This window comes from Mytilus galloprovincialis, chromosome 8, assembly GCF_965363235.1.
Source record: "Mytilus galloprovincialis chromosome 8, xbMytGall1.hap1.1, whole genome shotgun sequence".
NCBI classification, from domain to species: Eukaryota; Metazoa; Mollusca; class Bivalvia; order Mytilida; family Mytilidae; genus Mytilus; species Mytilus galloprovincialis.
Genome location: NC_134845.1, coordinates 35091017 through 35111822, shown reverse-complemented (window position 1 = coordinate 35111822; position 20806 = coordinate 35091017). Strand labels below are relative to the sequence as shown.

At 32.2% G+C, this 20806-nt stretch overlaps 2 protein-coding genes across 4 annotated transcripts in view; one reads left to right on the top strand and one right to left on the bottom strand.

The window, feature by feature from the left end:
* LOC143085658 (arginine--tRNA ligase, cytoplasmic-like) overlaps window positions 1–20806 on the top strand; it is a 120364-nt gene that overhangs the window by 49369 nt on the left and 50189 nt on the right. The gene's annotated exons all lie outside the window — the stretch shown is intronic.
* On the bottom strand, window positions 804–20669 carry LOC143085659 (uncharacterized). 3 transcript variants are annotated; one of them, XM_076262145.1, is made up of 2 exons: window positions 20457–20669; window positions 804–4447 (listed from the first exon to the last, which is right to left on the bottom strand). In XM_076262145.1, the coding sequence occupies exon 2, from the start codon at window positions 2616–2618 to the stop codon at window positions 867–869; it is 1752 nt and encodes a 583-aa protein (XP_076118260.1). In that variant the 5' UTR covers window positions 2619–4447; window positions 20457–20669; the 3' UTR covers window positions 804–866. The 3 variants fall into 3 exon arrangements, with proteins under 3 accessions (XP_076118260.1, XP_076118258.1, XP_076118259.1); XM_076262143.1 differs by lacking the exon at window positions 20457–20669 and adding an exon at window positions 5648–5784; XM_076262144.1 differs by lacking the exon at window positions 20457–20669 and adding an exon at window positions 5677–5776.

Genomic DNA, 20806 nt, shown 5'->3' with positions numbered 1-20806 from the left:
AGTACTCCTATAAACAATTAATGGAATTGAGCTACTTAACATGTTGATATAAACTAATTTGTAGAAGGAGATGTTAACACTCTTAGCAAATAGCTTTGATACATTGTAGAATAAATCCTTTAACATTTATTGCCAACATGTCATTGTAGAAAATGAGATATTTTTAGGGTGTAAATTTCTTTAGTATAATGCTACAAAGTTGTTATTGTGCTGTGTTTTATGTACTTCATGTTGATCTGTCATGAGTGAAGCCATTTCTTATATTCTTATCTTGTGCGGTTATAGACCACTGTACAGGGTAAGGGGTTAATGGGTCAAAAGTATCAGGCTGATAATTTGATACCCCAGACATGTGTTTCATCTACATAAGACTCATCAGTGACGCTCAGATCAAAATAAGTTAAGACGGGTTTGAGCTTTCATAAACAAACAAAACCCCACTATATGTGTTATTTGCCAGAAGCCTAATGTAATCAATCAAATAGATTAGGTCAACAATAGTTTTGTAGTTAAATTTTGTTATAAAAAATTAGGCCATCAGTTTTAAAGTTGAATTATTTTTTCATTTGTCATATTGATGCCTTTTATAACTAATACAATATTGCTTGAGTTTTACTCTTTGGTTGAAGGTTGTAACATTGTCCGATTCTCATTCATGTCTGTCCATTTTTGATAGATAGATGTCTTATTGGCAATCATACCTCAGACACCTCAATGTATCTATATGGAAATCTTTGCTTTGGATATACATTTGTGGTATAAAATAGGGTTTCTTTAGTAAAAGGCAATAAAATGGACTAAAGTACAGATATACATGATATAATTCAATAGGATATTGAAATAGAAATAATATATTTATAAATAGACTACACTTGGGTAACTGTAATATCAATGTTGTCCGTAGGTACTGCTTGTCGTTCATAACACACCAACATAACTTGGCTGTGAAACTTACCGAAAAACTTATGTACAGAATTATGTATAAAGTTATCCATACAAAATAAAACATGTGGATATATAATTGTCTGCACAACAGACAGAGCCATTGTACACGTTACAATGTTTATGTACGCGGCAGATGATAAACGATGACGAACAGTCTCCGTTATATACATGGGAAGTAAACAACATATAAATGTTACTATTAATAGACAACAAAGTTTTATGTACGTTGGTCCTTTGTCTTCTTGAAGGTCAAGGACATGTTGTTCTTCTGCCGTTGTTTCTGATAGGGTTATGATTGGAGGACTGACTGTGTCATGACTAGAGTTGCGTCTGCTTGATTTATTTGACCTACTTGATTTATTAGACCTGCTCGATTTATATGACCTATTAGATCTGTTGGATTTTGTAGACTTTTGAGAATGAATTGAAGTCCTACAGCATTCTTCATTACTTTTTGATATGTCTTCTCTGCTTTCAGAGAAATCTTTCTCCCACATTCTTGAATCCAACGTTGGAGTTTGTGGTCTACGTATAAGAAACTCTTTCCTGTCATTCTGGGCAGTCTTTTGTAATTCAGTATCAGATCTAAATGGAAAGTTTCCTCCGTGAATTTTAGGATTTTCTAATTGTGCTTGCAGGGCCTGAATATCCACAGAGAATTTTCTTACATAATTGTATTGTTTAGCCTTTTCCATTACATCCAGGCCTGTGGACCCTATTTGGCCAATCGTATGTCGACGTCTGCCTAAAATGGCTGCCATATTGACACTAAGGTGATTATTTTTGCTACGCGAAGGAGAGGGTAGCTCCCCAAGTGTAGAAGTATTGTCATCTTTTATTGATGAAACATCTTGTGGACCAAGATGTTTTGTTGAATCATGAATGGATTTTTTCTCGTTGTTTTCATTCTCTTCGTTATCACTTTCATTGTCATCGTCAGCACCTTTAATGAGTAAGCTCGGTATGTTTATATTTAGTCTCTCAGGAGTTGGTGGTTCTGAGTAGTCAGATTCTTCACTTATTTTTTCTGAACGAACATTTTGCTTATAAACCACCATGGCGATCATTATCACCATAACAATAATAGAAGAGGCTATACAAATACTGTAACATGTTACACGATATATGTAGGAATAACTGTTAAGAATTAAGTAAGACAATGAGTCAGATATTTCATATTTTGTAGATAGGACTGAATATCCAATTGTATTTACAGTAACCAATACGATTGCAATAACGCTACTGACTAGAATTATTAGCTTTGAATATTTCCGTCCTAATTTGTCCATCAGTACACACAAGCTATGAACACTGATCATAACTAGACTGCAGAATAATCCAGTAAATAGACACATGTATAGACACTGACCTGCGAACTTGACCTTTGATCCTACATCGTACGGTGAATGATGATGATGTATAAGATGATATATCTCTAGTGGACACCACAACAAATCATATAATGTACAAACAATTAGTAATATTGACAAAAATATGTATCGTAGTCGGGACATCAGTCCATTAAAACACATTGCTAACAAAATAGTTATATTTCCACCGCTTCCAAAAAATAAGGCAAGACACAACGTAGTTGACGATAGCACCACTGAATAAAGTTCAATTTCAGTGTCCATTACTTGAGTGACACTAGTTACATTCCCTGCACCAGCCATTTTGTTGTAATGTCTCTTTTTGTATGCTATAAATTGTACTTGATCGTAAAGCTTATTGCAGTTTGTTTATTTCAACATATAATGTCTTTTGATCTAGGAAAGCTTGTATTTCCTTTTTTCATCCTTTGCTAAGCTGTTGATAATGGAAAAGAAAAGTTAAAAATGGAACCGATCTGGAATTTGTAAAGTTATCGGAAATGGTAGAAACGAAATAATGAAATCAAGTCCGTTCAGACGACGTGATTGACTGCCTGGTCACAATGAAACTGTAATCACGGTATGAGACACTTAAAAAAGATTACTGTTAGAACAACATTTCTCAGACACACATTTATCAAAGCAATCCATGATAATGCTTAACAGTAATGAACATATTCCCATGTAACGTAGATTTCAAATGCTTTCGAGACTATCTAAAATGCTTCTAAACGAGTTTATCCTTGCGCTTACAAATATCTTGAAGAAATAGCTGCTGAACACTTCTGGATTCTATCTATTAGTACACAACAAACAATGCACTGCAACAATTCAGCTTAATTCTTATTAAAGCAAATTCTTTATAAAGTAGAATAGTGTCCTGTACTTTTGTCTTCTTACCGTAAATTGCATTTAAATCTTATGGAAAGGTTAAAAATGTCTAGCTGCATACACAATAACAGCATTAAACTCCTTGAGAAGTGTTAGCTTTTTAAAATGAGTTGTGTTCAAGTTTAATGACTCTGGTATAGTAACTTGTCAATAATTTGATCAATAATCATATCTGATGTCTAACGTAGTCATTCGTCAGTTTTCACGATTTTAACTTTTAACAGATGGTTCATTAAAATATCCATTTCTATATTTACACATTTTTGTTTTCTCCAATTGAATTTTATCCTTCCTTTAATTTACTGTGTTTGCTGAATGTTAATTTCAGTTCAGAAATATAATATTTCTTTTGGAGCCAGTTTTGTTATAAAAAAAGATATGATCTATAAATTTATGACGATATGGACACACATTGGCAATATTGATATAAGTTTGATTGTCATTTTTCTTTATTTGTAGATTTCTGTTCTATCATTAGTTATAATACTGTCATTGCTACAAATTCAATATCGGTTGAGCTGTAATTGATTTCAACGTCGACAAACTCAATAAGACAAAACCTGTTACGAACCTACGATAACTGACTCTGATCCTCTCCAGATAGTTGCAATGGTCCACAATCGTTTTTCTTTCTTTTTTACAAAAGAAATGATTGATTTAGTCTTGGTCATCAACTTGTAATTTATGTTATTTCTTTTGTAATCATTGACAACTTTGCGTAGTTCAATATGACACAAGTTTCATAAGCTATCCATCAATATTTAAATAAATTCTCAATAACTTGCATCACATTTGTGTTATTCATTCACAGTTATAAAATTCCTGATGGATTTTCAAATCTTTACTAACTGACTTGTATTTACTTAGATGGTATTAAATAACTAAGCTGCACTATCCAATTGTCCTCTTTCATCTCCGATTAAATGACGATGTTTATATTTCCTGATTCCAGGTATATATAAGTACTGTAGTATTTGAAAGTTAATAACATACTTTTTTCATGTTGATGATATGTCATATCTTATACTTTCCACAACATGTATATTTTCCCAATACTTCAACAGTTCTCAGTTTTCACAAGCATTGAATAATTTCTTATGAAATCAATAAAGACAACTGATGGATCATTTGGGAAGCTTGATGGATAACATGATAAAAATCTCCTGATTTCATTGGGTGACAAGATTAGTTAGTTTTCATATTACTTGTCACAACCATAGCTGATGTCTCACAATCTCTGTCTGTAAAATAAAAATAAATGGAGATGAAATGTAATAGAATAAAATAGTCTACAACTGGGGGCATTTCTATAGATCTTAGGATATAGATATAATGTGTCTTTATGTGGCATTATGCGATCATGGTTGACAATTTTAAGACGTTAGTTTTCAATATCATTAGATAACAATATTGTCTGTCATATTGTTGTAAATAATGTTTATAACGTTAGAGTGCAAGTTACATAATCTTCGTACAGAGCAATTTAACATGGCTTTTATAATGTCAAAACCATGAGTTTAAATTGATTTATAAGAAATTTCAGTAATATCCTGCTAGTTTGTTCAAAACAGCAAATGCCAGTACTGAACTGTAGAATGTCTACAAAAAAGTTAAAGCTTATAGAAAACATATATATACTTATTTCAGGGTACATCCTACACACATTTTGTTACTTATTAAGCTATAGAATATTTACATTTATACTTGTATGACAAATCTGTGGTATTTATTATAGTTGGAAAGTCTATAGCTAGGAATAATACAAAATAATTGATCAAAATAATGTAACATTATATCAATTTGCTTTCTCAGAGACAATTTATGCTTTTCAAATTATAAGAAAACCCAGGTTATTCAGAAATTTAAAATAAAGGGATGCAGAATATGATAACCATCTACCATTTAATGCAATTTTCCTCAGGGTCTGACCAGTTAACACTTGTATATGAGGTAACAGTACAAGATAAGCTAAGGTCGTTAGTTTCTCCTTTGAATTGTTTTAAATTGTCATTTCAGGGCCATTATAGCTGACTATGCAGTATGGCTTTGCTCATTGTTGAAGGCCGTACAATGACCTATAGTTGTTAATTTCTGTGTCATTTTGGTCTCTTATGGAGAGTTGTCTCATTCAGACATTCATACCACATCTTCTTTTTTTATATTCACCATCAAAGTTGAATTACTTTGCTTGGCCAATTGTCAGGCAATAATTCGAAAAGAAATTAAACTAAGGCAACCTTATACATCATCACAAATGTAACTAATATCTATTATAATTATTTTCTATAAAATAAACAAAAATTACATTTGAAAAGTTTATGCCAATACTGTTAACCATAAAGAAACCTACATAATAGTTTCATTTGTTTGACAATGACAATGTTCTTGGTTAATCCCAATAATAATATGGAAAATAAAAAAATAATAAAACAATGTTTTACCTTCAGTTTTCACTCCCACTAATTCTTACCTCAATAAGTTCAGTAAAGATCACAACATTAACAATTAAACATAACATTAGAAAAAACTAGGATATATATATGAAAACTGACAGTTTCAAATGTCACAGTTAGATTGGATAAAATTTGTGAGACTCAGGATGTTCAATGAAGGTTTAAGTAAAGTTCATAGCTGTATAATGACACATATTAAGTGTGGGCTGAGGGTTTATAATACAGCGAATTAGCACTCTTAGTAACTAGTCACATACTGTTAAATATGATCTGATTATTGTAGATTTCTTGTTTATATATATAAGAAGATGAAATAGGATTATTTGGTAAAAATTTTGATGAGAATTAGCAACCTGACAATAAATGGTTTTCAAAAACATTGGTATATAGATAAAAAAAAAAACTATTAACTGTAGTGACTGATCTGTATATATGTAACACTCTACTAGTACAGTGGGAGTGTTTGTTAGAAAATATATGCAGGGAAAATGTTCATACTAGCTACCATTGGTACAACACAGAACTCCTCCACTTATAAAAACTGATCATAACCAAATAGCCAATAGTACTGTCATTGGCATTAATGACCAATCAATCAATTGGTAACTGCATGATAAGTCAGATCAAGCTAAGCTTCATGAAGCTGCATAACTCAGATCTTTATTAAAAAGTTATGATTCATAATATGAAGAATTGACCATTTCAAATGTTAACACATTTAGAGACAAAGAATATGTCACTCTGTAATGGTCACTACTACAGCCTAAGCAGTGCATGTCCATCAGCCTGCCTGTCTGCCCATCTATCTGTCTGTCATATAAGTTATTTCAATGGAAATGCATTCTCCTTACCAAAATGTTTTAATGATGGTACAGAAGACATTAACAAGCACCTTGAATGTTACTGTATTAATTCACCTCTTAAGAACATTAACCATATAAAAATACCAAGGTGATGTGGTATGTTAACCAATGAGACAACTGACTCCACCATAAACCAAATGATGTAGAAGTTTATGTTTACTTCAATCCACGACAATTGATCCCCACACTGTAATGTAACTTAACCCAAAATATATTGCAATCTAAGAAATATCCTTCAGAAAAACCTAATGTGATTTATCAAAGACATAATTTAACATGTTCCTACTGAAAATGACAGAAATATGAGAAAAATTCAATTTATTTTTCATTCAGATGTTATCATCAACAAACTGACTTTGTATTAATCGGATCTCCTAATCGTTTGAAGGATCAGTGACGAACTAGATCAGGCACCAGTCGAATAAATAATGGCATGCCTAATGGAGTTTATTATCAGGAATAGAGATACTGCATTATTGTTGGTTATACCGTTAAGCAGATTGACATTTAAGCAATTTATAGGCATAAAATTGAGCTTTTTCATTTCATTAGTAAGCCATCAGAATTAATATGGAGTGTTTTATGCAGTACAGTTTTGCAATTGAGAGAATATTTTCAAGTTTTTTATTGATGTATCCAATAAATTTGTTCTTTAACCTAAATAACAAAACTGGTTAAGATGAGATTGGTGCTTAGCACCGGTTATCTGGGGTTTTACACATTGGTGTTATAAAATATCAGCTGTGAGTCACAATATAACAGTTGTTTTGGCAAAAAAATAAAATCTTTTCTACGTTAGGGTGGGAATATGAGGGGTATAGGGGAATCAATATGTATGGTATTTTCTAATTGTCTCCCTTTCTGAAATCTTAATCCAGTTCAGAACTTTTAAGACCATTGATGTCTTTAAAAAAGCATATGTACATTGCACATGTTGCAGTGTGTATCAAATAATTTTGGAATTAACATCTGCAAGGTCAAGGTCACAAACTTTGTTCAACTTTTCATTTACTTAAATAATTTTGGAATTCACATCTGCAAGGTCATGGTCACAAACTTAGTTCAACTTTACATTCCCTTATAAAAATGAATACAAATACAAAGTTTTGTCCGGAATTTAAACTAAACGTATGCTCTTTCAAACAACATAGACACGATTAAACAATATATCATATTTGTGTTGTTTTTCAAAATATAATAAATTTTAAGGTAATACATGTATTAGTACTATTGACAACAATATTGAACAAACATTACATTTGAATGTTTTGTCATTTGATAAACAGAAAATTATTTCATTTTTCCTTCCTGGTAATTTTCCATGACGATTCGCTTAAATTTTCCAGTTTTCCAAGTATTACATAATTCTCTTTTGAAGTAGTCATTAGTAAGGATAAGAACAAGCAAAGATTTTATACCATTCAATAGAAAAATTACTGGTTTCCGCTACGTGAAAAAGTTTTCAAAGAGGAAAATATCATTAATGCTGAATGTCAACAATGTTAACCACAAGTCATTTAGACCAATAAGAACAATATATGAAAACAGCAAAGCAAGCTCGTGATTGATTTCAGTTCTGAGCTCAAGTAATAAGTGTCTGATAAAGTTTGAAATACTTTGAGACACAAATAATTGCTGAATCAAGATTCATTAAGGTTTTTCTTGTCCGTCATCTATCGAGCTGTTGAATAAAGGGTAAAAGATCAATTTATCACTTGTCTAAATGATTTTAAAAAATTGCTGATACCATATAGCTTTTCAATTCAACATGTAAGTAGTGTGCTCAAGTGTGGTTATGATCAATGCAAAGTCAAACAAAATCTTGGATTTGTTTTTATTATGCTTTATGTTTTTCGGTTAGTGCGTCCGTCCCTCCATACATCTGTCTGGTTACAGATTTTGATCAAGGTAATTTTTGATGAAGTTGAAATCAAATCAACTTGAAACTAAATACACATGTTCCCTATATTAGTGTTTATACCCCAAATTTCACGTCTGAACATAGAAAATGATAATGAAAATGGGCCATCCTTGTTCTATGGACACTTTCTTGTTGTCATTGGAGGTCACACTCTAACAAGTCACAAAGAGTCAATCACAGGGAGGTACTTGATTATTATTTGGGTTAGTCTTCAGAGGTGGATTATTAGAGGGGACAGGGGTCCACTGGGCCTTCCCTTTTCTAAGAAATTTTTAGTTGATTATATATGGAATCACTGAAGCATGACAGGATCGGACGGCGACTTCTACTCCCTCATAGGCAGTCAATGGCCCCCAGTATTTCAGTAGATCTGCCACTGGTCTGATCGATGTATTGAATCTGTTAGCTTTGATAAATATTATTTTTCATTTGAAATCTAAATCCCTATTTGTTAAGCTCTCAACAGAATTCATAGAGAAATCCTAAATGAGTCCACTTATATTATTGTAATTACAGTTGTCAAGGCTATCCTTTCTCTATACTTCCAGGGATTTCTAACACTTGTCTTTGTTAATATACTTGTAAAATGTCACACTTTAGCTGTCACTTTACCCTTTCTAGAATGAATTATTGACTTATGTCAGATGGGGAAAGTGAAATATAAGTTGTTAATAATCAATTTGATTTGGTAAACAGAAGAGAAAATATTTACCACTCAGATTGTAATGATTATGAAGTTCACATTTTTTTTAATTAGGATACCTGTATTTGGTATAAATATTTTTTTAGGGGGAAGGGGGCATAAATATTTAAAAAGAGGATTTTGATAACTGGTAATTGAAATATTATTAGAAGTAAGATATAATTTTGAATGAACTTATAATATATAGAAGGTATTCACAATGTTTGTGAGGTGATACATAAAAAAAATCCCCATCAAACATTGTTAAGCACCCTCAGATACCCAAATAGCTCAACCCATCTGAACCAAATATGATAGTTCATGTTGATGTTGAAAGAAAATATGCTTAAAATGGAGCTAAAATGAGAAGTAAATTGCTACTGCAGCTGATTTAGAAATAGATAATGAATTAATTATTTGCATATTTCATGTTAATAAATTAGGCCTACAATAATTGAACAAAAAAGGAAGCCATAAGCTTAATTTACATGCAACTGTAACCTGATGTGTTGATCATGTGTAAATTGACATTAAAAATTTGGTTTCTAAATTCTTTTAAATTACCATAGAAAATAGTCATTACTGTCATCAGTGTCAGAGAAAAAAAACATGATTAGAATTTTTTGATTATTTGATGGTTATTTGTAAACATGTTATTGATATGTTCTATTTATGGAAAAACCATATCTATTTTAATACCACTCAAATGACTTCAGGAAATAAGGCAAAGTTGTTGACAAGACATATTTGTCATTCATACTACATTAGGTATTTATCAACATATTGTTTAAATTGACATCAGTATATATATATATATAAACGAGTCTAAATTGAAAACTATGTTCAAACCTATGATTGCGTTGGATAAAAACCGCAACTTTTATACGTGTGCATGTAAAATAAATTTCGTTGTAGAAGGGTCTAAAAACAGCACAAACAACATTTTCCAAAAGACCAAAAAAAGTGAAGTGAAAAAGTATATTTAAACAAAACGCATTTGACTAACAAGTCAAACAACTGATGTTCTTTAACCCTGCTGACTGCCATTGGCGATTTCCAAATAAAATTGATCACAAGATGTAACAAAATGGATCTTAATATAAATTTAATACTAAACAGAAAAAAAATTTAACTTGTGGCCACGATGTTATGCCACAAACATACGGTGTCAATATTTTTTAGTACACCAGATCCGGATTTCGACAATAAATGTCTCTTCAGTGATGTTAGGGATCAAAACGGTATTTGAAAGGCCATATAAAAAGTACCCTCATTTTTAGATAGACTCTTGAATTTTAAGAGTCAATGTAGGATGAACGGATCATATAAACCGGATGGAAAATATGATACAAGCCCAAACGAAAAAATATAAACGAGTCTAAATTGAAAACTACGTTCAAACCTATGATTGCGTTGGATATATATATATTCAGTATTATTTAATGAAGTAGTTTTACTTCCAACATCTGTAAGTTGTACCAAATAGATGTCTTCCACATATGTGCAGTTTCCCCCAACAATTTCAATTATGTCACAATGTCTGCTTCACATTTATAGTCCATTGGTCAATGATGTTATTTAGACCAATTGACCTAGGTTCAACTGTCATAATTAATGCATTCATAAAAAAAATACAAATTGGTATGTCATTTGGTTTATAGTTTTTAAATATGGGGGAATCGATTGAATTTATTTACAGATAACATTCAGACAGACCCAGGGTATGAGAACAAAAGTGGAGGGTAATTGTACATAATGGTTAGAAATTTATTTTTTAATGGTGTCTCGATTGTCCTCTGTGCCCATACCTTAATCAGACATTGATATCAGCCAGGTATCAATGTTACTTTTCAGTAAGTAAGATCAATACAGAGGTCTGCTATGGAAAGATTGTTTCTTTGTAGAGAATGGACATTTTTAACTCTAATTATTATGTACCTCACTTTGGTACTTGATGCCAACAGTCATGAATAAAAGGAAATATGGCAGTTATATAAAATATATCTTTACATTTGGTTGTCAATTGGTTTTCTTGGGAATTCTAATTAGATTTTAAATCCCTTTGTGTATGTCTTATATTTGATAACTTGTAATTAGCGTGACAGAAACGTGATTCTTGTTTCTGATAGAAAGTAATTAAGATGCTTCCAAAGTCATGTTTCTCTTAGAGGAGCAATGTCAGAGAACACATTATATGCTAGGATCAATTACATGTTACATAATATCATGTATAAGTATATTTATAAATGCATTAGATTAAGGAAGCAAAAGCATTTTGAACGATGATATATTTTTATTTAGGGCCACTGCTGAGAACAAACCTGCGGATGTGGGATTTTCTCGCTGCGTTGACCCATTGGTGGACTACGCTGTTATTTGCTCTTTGGTCCGGGGTTTTCTTGATGTGTTGACCCATTGGTGGACTATGCTGTTATCTGCTCTTTGATCCAGGGTTTTCTTGCTGTGTTGACCCATTGGTGGACTACGCTGTTATTTGCTCTTTGGTCCAGGGTTTTCTCGCTGAGTTGACCCATTGGTGGACTACGCTGTTATCTGCTCTTTGGTCCTGAGTTTTCTTGCTGTGTTGACCCATTGGTGGACTACGCAGTTTTTTGCTCTTTGGTTAGGGGTTTTCTCGCTGCATTGACCCATTGGTGGACTATGCTGTTATCTGCTCTTTGGTCCGGGGTTTTCTTGCTGTGTTGACCCATTGGTGGACTACGCTGTTATCTGCTCTTTGGTCCAGGGTTTTCTTGCTGTGTTGACCTATTGGTGGACAACGCTGTTATCTGCTCTTTGGTCTGGGGTTTTCTCGCTGAGTTGACCCATTGGTGGACTACGCTATTATCTGCTCTTTGGTGCAAGGTTTTCTCGCTGAGTTGACACATTGGTGGACTATGCTGTTATCTGCTCTTTGGTCTGGGGTTTTCTTGCTGTGTTGACCCATTGGTGGACTACGCTGCGATCCGCTCTTTGGTTCCGGGGTTTTCTCGCTGAGTTGACCCATTGGTGGACTATGCTGTTATCTGCTCTTTGGTCCGGGGTTTTCTTGCTGAGTTGACCCATTGGTGGACTACGCTGTTATTTGCTTTTTGGTCCGGGGTTTTCTTGCTGTGTTGACCCATTGGTGGACCAAGCTGTTATCTACTCTTTGGTCCGGGGTTTTCTCGCTGCATTGACCCATTGGTGGACTATGCTGTTATCTGCTCTTTGGTCCGGGGTTTTCTTGCTGTGTTGACCCATTGATGGACTACGCTGTTATCTGCTCTTTGGTCCGGGGTTTTCTCGCTGCGTTGACCCATTGGTGGACCACGCTGTTATCTGCTCTTTGGTCCGGGGTTTTCTTGCTGTGTTGACCCATTGGTGGACTACGCTGTTATCTGCTCTGTGGTTCCGGGGTTTTCTTGCTGTGTTGACCCATTGGTGGACTACGCTGTTATCTGGTCTTTGGTCCAGTTGTTGTCTTTTTGATTGGGGTTATTGTTTTAAACAAATTTTGTGTTTTGAATTGCACTTTTGGTATCTCTTTACTTTTTATGAATTGGTACAACTATGTAAAGCTGGATATTTATACCACTAACAATGTGCTGATAGGATGGGAATATGAAAAAAATGGACTGGTTTCACTTGATATAATGTGCACATAGTGAATGCAGTATAATCAAAGTACACTGTACAAACTACACCATTAAGTTGGAGACAAAGCTTAATGAATGACCATGATGCCTAGGTCAAAAGAGAAAATCAAGAAACAGATTTACACGTAACAATCAAAAAATGAAAAAAAAGATACAAAAAGAGCATGTTTTTAGATGCTCAACCATCTCCCTAAGCATCACCACTTATTCCTGGGTTAGTTATAGACATATACTCATTGAGTCTCTGCTGGCTTCTGGGTTTACAGGTTGGAATGGATTGATTGTATTACATGTGTTTTCTGCTTTTAAGAATTGTATAGATATAAAATTAAAAGAAAAAAGAAAAAATACAATTGCTATTTGTCAGAACTATATATACATGTATTTATATATTGTCTCAGAGCACAGCTTTCAAATTGAAATTACCTTGAAGAGAAATTGTTTACTAGCAATATATGAAAAACAATTTGGAGAAATGCAGAAATATTTCATTTTCGAAATCCCTAAACACAAATGTTTCTATGATTTAAAGTAATATTACATGCAAGAAATGACACTAAATTAATTTAAAAATGTAATAATTTTTTGTTAGTCAGAACTTACGTGACTTAAACCTAATCAACAGTTAGTAACATTGTTCGATGTACAACAGGGATATAATGATATTAGCGGAAGTAAATATTAATCATAGAATCCTCAGAAGGCATCATCGATACCTTACAATGTAATCAGTGTACTATATCATTGTATTCCTGTCATCGTTAAAAAAACAAATTCTACTCTTTTTACTTTGATTCTATAATTTAACAGTTATTGGCTGCTATTTGAGGAAGTTGGTTTGCTATTTCTGGCCAAAATAGATGCCTTTAGGAAATGAAAAATCTCTTTGTTGACAAATTTGTGTTTATATATTGATTATGACAAAATGCATCTTATTTTGATAAATTAGAAGTCATTTATTTCATCTAGATCTTGAACATGTGACTGAGAAATAAAAAGTTGACAGATTTCAATGGATGTATCTTTGAAGAATAATTTTTTTATACGATCAAAATAAGATAACTACTCATAAATTGTATATAAAAGAATTAGAATTGTTATATAACTACTGAACCTGTAGTGTCTTGAAAGGCTTGTTATAAGAGTCATGATGTTACAGAACAACGGTGGTTGCCAGAGAACAATCAATCTAAGCTTGTTTTTATTTCAATAATAAGTTGTCGAGGATGAAAGACACAGTGACACACAAGGATGCCTTTGAAGATAAAGTCACTTACCTTAGTTTCAACAGCGAATTTAGGGGGGAACACGACCTGAGCATGACGTGAGTAGACCCAATTATAAAAATTTCTGGATCCGCCGCTAAGTTTGTATTTAAACATCTTGAAGTGAAGGGAGCTGTGCTACTTCAATCTTCAATCATGTCCCTCGTGTCAAAATTTAAGTGAGGCGAATCTTCATGATCATTGTCAAAAATTATTTTTAATATCTTAATCAGCTACATTTTGTAAGTTAAAAAAGGTATAAAAATATGACTTCCATTATCACTGAACTAGTATAGATATTTGTTTAGGGGCCAGCTGAAGGACACTTCCAGGTGCAGGAGTTTCTCGCTGCATTGAAGACCTATTGGTGACCTTCTGTTGTTGTCTGTTCTATGGTCGGGTTGTTGTCTCTTTGACACATTCTCCATTTCCATTCTCAATTTTAACATTTAATAAAAGTCAGCAAGAAAAATGAAATCAGTTGAAAAATAATTTTCCATGATTTACAGTACAGAACAAAAAAAAAGGTCTTTCTGCATCAGTGTTATCAAAAGACAAAGCTAATTCCATATGTTTATTCATTGCTTAAACATTTTTAGCTCACCTGGCCTAAAAGGCCATGTGAGCTTTTCTCATCACTTGGCGTCCGTCGTCGTCGTCTGTCGTCGTTAACAATTTTTCAAACATCTTCTCCTCTGAAACTACTGAATGGATTTGAATGAAACTTAGCATGATTGTTCCTTAGAGTATCCTGCACAAAGTGTGTGCTTCGATTTTTGATCCATCAAAAAACATTGCCGCCGTTACTTAAAATAGAACATAGGGGTCAAATGCAGTTTTTGGCTTATATCTCAAAAACGAAAGCATTTAGAGCAAATCTGACATGGGGGTAAAAATGTTCATTAGGTCAAGATCTATCAGCCCTGAAATTTTCAGATGAATCAAACAAATCATTGTTGGGTTGCTGCCACTTAATTGGTAATTTTAAGGAAATTTTGCAGTTTTTGGTCATTATCTTGAATATTATTATAGATACAGATAAACTGTTAATAGCAAAAATGTTAAGCAAAGTAAGATCTACAAATAAGTCAATTTGACCAAAATTGTCAATTGACCTCTTAAGGAGTTATTGCCCTTTAAAGACTTTTTTCACAATTTGTTCATCATGTTGACTTACTTTAAAAAATCTTCTCCTTTGAAACTGCTGTATCAATTTCAGCCAAACTTAGGCTAAATGAGTTTTAGAGTTTCAGAGTATCTAGTATAAATTTTATATTTCATTTCCTTGTATGTCAAGAAACATAGCTCCTATGGCTAAAATAGAACATAGGAGAAAATGATTTTTTTTTTGCTTTTGAAGAAAATAGGACGATTCAAAGAACATTTAAATAAATTGAAAAGCCAAAATAATCATTGATGAGAGATTAAACCAAAAAAATTCAGGTGAGCGATTCAGGCTCTTGAGAGCCTCTTGTTTTAAATACAAACTAGATTTAATTCATGGCCTGACTGAACAGTGAAGTCTTCAGTTGCAAATATGTTTTGCCCAGATTTTTAATCTTTATAGTGGAAAACAGTGTAAAAATGCAAAACACTTAATCCTTTGGATAATGAGAGCATAATACTTCTAAAAATTATCTAGCATTACTTTTCCTAGGGGACATTTTTCTACAAGTGCTCAATTATTAAAATGATAAAAGTACAGAAATCTGTTGTTGATCAAGAGATATAGTTCGTGCAGTGCATTCCATTCCTGTAGTATGTTAAGTAATATTAAGCTCTATTATATTCATTTTACTATTTGAAAATTATGATCATTTCCCAATAGCACAATGTTCATTATGTCCAGTTAATAACTCAAGCATTCATCTGCTATGTAAATTAACTCATCATAGATATCTGAGGATTGAAATTTTGTAAAACAGGAGTTTGTTTCCTCTACGAAAGACTTGTCATGCAGTAACACTCAATGACTCTAAGACCAAGTAAAGTACTAAGTCGAAGAGCATTGAGGACTCAAAATTCCTAAAAGTTGGGCCAAATAGAGCTAATTTTAATTGAAATAAGTTTTGTTTTATTGTACCTATACTGATTGCATATGACAAAAGAATAAGGAGTGTGTTACATGGGCCAATTTAAGCTTTGCCATTTATACAGAGAGCTATAAGGCGACTGGCTCAAAAGTGTTGGTATCATGATCTTTACTTATAAAGAGTCTATGGAACTCAGGAAACATTTTTATGAGGTATTGGCCAGATTGTCTTCAGCTGGTGTGTGTAAGGATATAATTGTAAGAAAGAAGTAGAAACTGCTTGTATTTTGTTAAGTGCTGTTGAACTAAATAGTTATGATGTCTAATCCAGAATTGTTTCAGTACATAAAAAAGTTACAAATACAATTTTAAGATAAAAAGCTGCCTGCTGTGAATGTAATTTTTGTGACAAATGCAAATCTTTGATAGAACTTGAGGATTATCATGGCATGAAGCAATTAAGTTGATGAGAATTAATAAAAGAAGATGTGGGATATACCTATAAAACATCATCATATTGTAGTGATTTATCATCCTAGTACATTCCCTTAAGTCATAAGTAAGACAAACATTTTAGAAAATGTAACATTTGCTTTCTATTTAAGTTTGATACTGACTGAATAATGCTAGTGTTTAATTCAGAGAAACATAATGTATTTGTTATCATAAAATCCAAACAATAATTTTGAATTTACAGTATTTAAATGGTGAACATCTTTACACAAAATGGGTTGAAGGTGTTCTAATTGAGTATTGAAGAATGGTTTAATTTGGGCTTCAAAATAGCTTTTATTAAGGTATGCAAATCTTAGATTAGTGAACTTTTTATTATAATGTGTCGTTTGTCTTAAATGTCTCATTTTCTTTCTTATGTGCTCAGTGTACATATTTTATGAGCAAGGAAGGAGATGGCCACATTATATGTGCCTCTTTAAAGCATGAAACCAGATGGCCACATTATATGTGTCTCTTTAAAACATGAAACCAGATGGCCACATTATGTGCCTCTTCAAGCAAGGAACCAGATGGCCAACTCCAATGCCTGTTCAAAGCAAGAAACCAGATGGCCACATTATATGTGTCTCTTTAAAGCAAGTAACCAGATAGCCACATTATGTGCCTCTTCAAAGCAAGAAACCAGATGGCCACATTATATGCTTCTTCAAAGCTAGAAACCAGATGGCCACATTATGTGCCTCTTCAGAGCAAAAAAAAACAGATGGCCACATTATGTGCCTCTTCAAAGCAAAAAACCAGATGGCCACTTTATGTGCCTCTTCAAAGCAAGAAACCAAATGGCCACATTATGTGCCTCTTCAAAGCAAGAATCCTAACTTTATGACTTTAATTCAGATGTTGTCATTGGTGCTATCTGCTATATTTATTTTTTAGTTCATTGCCATAGTAAAATTCAGGTTGCTAGTTTTATTTTTTAACTCAATGTTTCCAGCTTTTTACAACAAAAATAATGGAACCAAAAGTTTCTTTATTGTATTTGTGTTTTAAGTTGGTGGATGGGATTCCTCCATTAAGTTCTTAGTGTTAGCAAGGTAATTGGTCTGCCTTTAGAGGTGCAAACAACTTTTCACTGCATGCAAGCATACCTGTTTATTGCAACAGCTTTTTCAAGTTTTTATTTGGTTTGCTCAGATGACTTAATTGTTTTTGGAATCATTTAATAATGAGTATATTTTTTTAATTCAAAGCTTTTTAGTTCAATTACATATAAAACATGGGGAATGTCTGTTGTATTGGTACTTCTTTGATAGCTAGAAGCTGAAAATAAGTGGAGGAGCTAATGGAAACAGTTTCAATAGTTTGTGCTTTGTTTGTTTGTACTTTATTTCATTACTTGGAGCTGTAAAATACTACATAAAACAAATGACATGGACTCTGGATGACACAGACTTTATACTGAAGTATTTGATATAAAAGAATTGTTCTGCCTTTATTGAGCGAAACAGCAATAAGTTTTATCTCTTAATGACTGGGCTCAGGTGTATTATAGAACAGAAAACCATGAACACAAGATTAATTTCCAATGCAAAGATTACTTGAACTTTTTTTTCTCATTGGTAGCTTAATGAAGATTTGAAGAAAATTTGTCATTGATTCTTTATAAGGTAAATGTGCCAGATTAAAGACAAAAATGAAATATTAATGACTTTACTCCAACGTTGTTCTTAATAATTAGTATCATGACTTAGAGCTCAACATCATAGGGAAGGGCTGATATTGATTATTCATTTTATACTTATATCCCTTTAAATTTTGATACGTCTAATCAGGTTTTTTCTGACTACGATTGGAATGACAAAAAGTCTGACATTTTTGTCTTCATTATAGGCTATAGCTACTAAGGTATACTTAAGTATTGAAAGACTGAAGCTTCTGTCTATCACATTGAAATCAGATGTATACTGTTGATTACAGGGTTTAATTTCAGGAAACAATAATCCAATGAATGTTAGTTTTAAAATTTCATTTTATACTTATTGAAATTTCAAAGTCACAGTGGTCTCAATACATAAAATGTTCTCCCATTTCTATTTTCCTAGTCAAATGGAGGTTATGTACCAGTAAGGGCCCACTGAAAGCATAGGTTATTTACTACATAAGACTGCAAAATTTCAGTTCCTTTTTCATACTACTAGTAGCCCCTTTATAGTTTCTTTAATAATTCTTTTAGGGTCATGACCGTCATTTAAGAGCACAATACTGTGTTGAGTATTACAGCTGATTTCAATGAGAGTGTAGTTAAAGGTAATATCTTTGGTTAGCTTGCTTACTAGCTGAACCATGAAGTCATTGTTAGGTTAGGTAAACTACCCTTCTTTAAAAGTAGACTAGTCCAACAGATAACTAATCTATCTGTCTCTAGGACTAGGCTAATTTGTAAGGAGGGTATTATACCTTACCTAACAATGACTTAAATAATGGTTCAGCTAGCAAGCAAGCAAACCAAAGATAGTTATTAATTACCTTTAACTAAATACTCATTGAAATCGGCTATAATAGTGTCATGTTATTAAGTTCCTAAATAAATGTTAATATTATATGATAAAGTCACAATCTGTGTAAAAATTAGAAAAAAAAATATTATATTGAAATGAAGTAAATAACTATTTATACACCTACCAATAAATAATTAATCTATAAGTGTGGGTTGGCTGGCTGATATTACCATATTAGAATCATAGGATGTAGTATGCCAATGAGAAGATTTATCCACATGTAACAGATACCCAATGACGTAGAAGTTATAGGTCACTCACTGTGAAGCCTTCAACAATGGACAATATCCATACAACATAGCATGCCATATTTATTTATTTAAATTAAATGTATTAATTCTTATGTGTTATATGACATAAATATTGCATTAGTTATAAAATATTTCGGTAAAAATTAAAAAAATGCAGATTTTGCAGATATATTTTTTTTCAAATCCTATTCCAGTAGATATATTGGTTTATTCATTTTCAACAAACTATCAAAGACGACCATAATCTTCTTAACACACAAGGTAAAATTTAACATCAAAAGAAGCACATTATGCAAAAACCATTATAACCATAAAGGTTTAGTAAACAAGATTGTAAATTCATCAGTTATTGTAGAAATCCTTTCATCATTCAGATGCAATTGTTATGAATTTGATAATCCTGTGCGAAGTCAATGTTTTAAGTTTAGCCTTCAATTCTACAATTGGGTCACATAATTAAATTTTCAATTTGCACGTCAATATTTTGTAAAATTCCTTTTATACAATGTTATAGGAACTTATATATTATGTCGAATGTATCATTAAGACATGTTAGATATATACACACTAAAAAAAACGGGGAAAAAATCTGAATGCATACAAAATCATAATGAGAAATTCTAGACTGAACTTGAACCCTTCAAATGAAAATAAATTTTGAAATTGAACAGATTCTTAAGATGATTGTACAAGTTAATTTAAAGGAACTGTAATATGACATCATCAATAAAAAACCACCATAAATAAGTATAAGGAATTCTAAAACAAGATCTGGCATTCACTATAAAGTTTATATGTCTTGCTTTTAAATTTGGGCCTTTTACAAACACTATTATATACAGATTAAGGACTCCTTCAGGAATAATGACTTTTCAACATTGTAAAAAGTCTACAACATACAATCAAATAGGAGACAAAATTGACAATACTATTTTACGTTTCTGGTTTTAAAATTTATTTACATTGAGTTCTGTTAAAATAATTCAGTTACCTTATTTTTAAACAGTAAATAAAGGATGAAATTAGAATTAATTCATTATTTCTCTAATTATAACAATAAAAACTAAATATATAATCACATCAATATCACGTACCTATACCTATATGTGATGCTAATAAAATGTATTTTACCTTGAAGCATGTTTTTTATTCCACGAAGATATGATGATATGGTATTGTTAGCTGTGATGACTAGAGTAAAAGATTGTAAGCCTTATATAGCATTTTATGATCAATACAACTGACAAACTTAAATGGATTTCTCCATATTTTATCACGATGTGTTTTAAGTAAAGTTAGTTTTTAATGTTGTATTATTTTCAAGAGAAGTTGTGGCAGTAATTAGCCACATGAGTATAGATAGTTATCAAAGGGGTTCATTCCCTCTATTCCCACTTTTTATAAATCTGGTAAGAAAAGGTAAAATTTCATGTGGGAATAGAAGGAAAACTAGTGCAAACAAAGGATTATACTGTACAAAC

Coding starts and splice junctions, on each gene's coding strand:
- LOC143085659 (XM_076262145.1), bottom strand. CDS start 2,618: ATGGCTGGTGCAGGGAATGTAACTAGTGTCACTCAAGTAATGGACACT.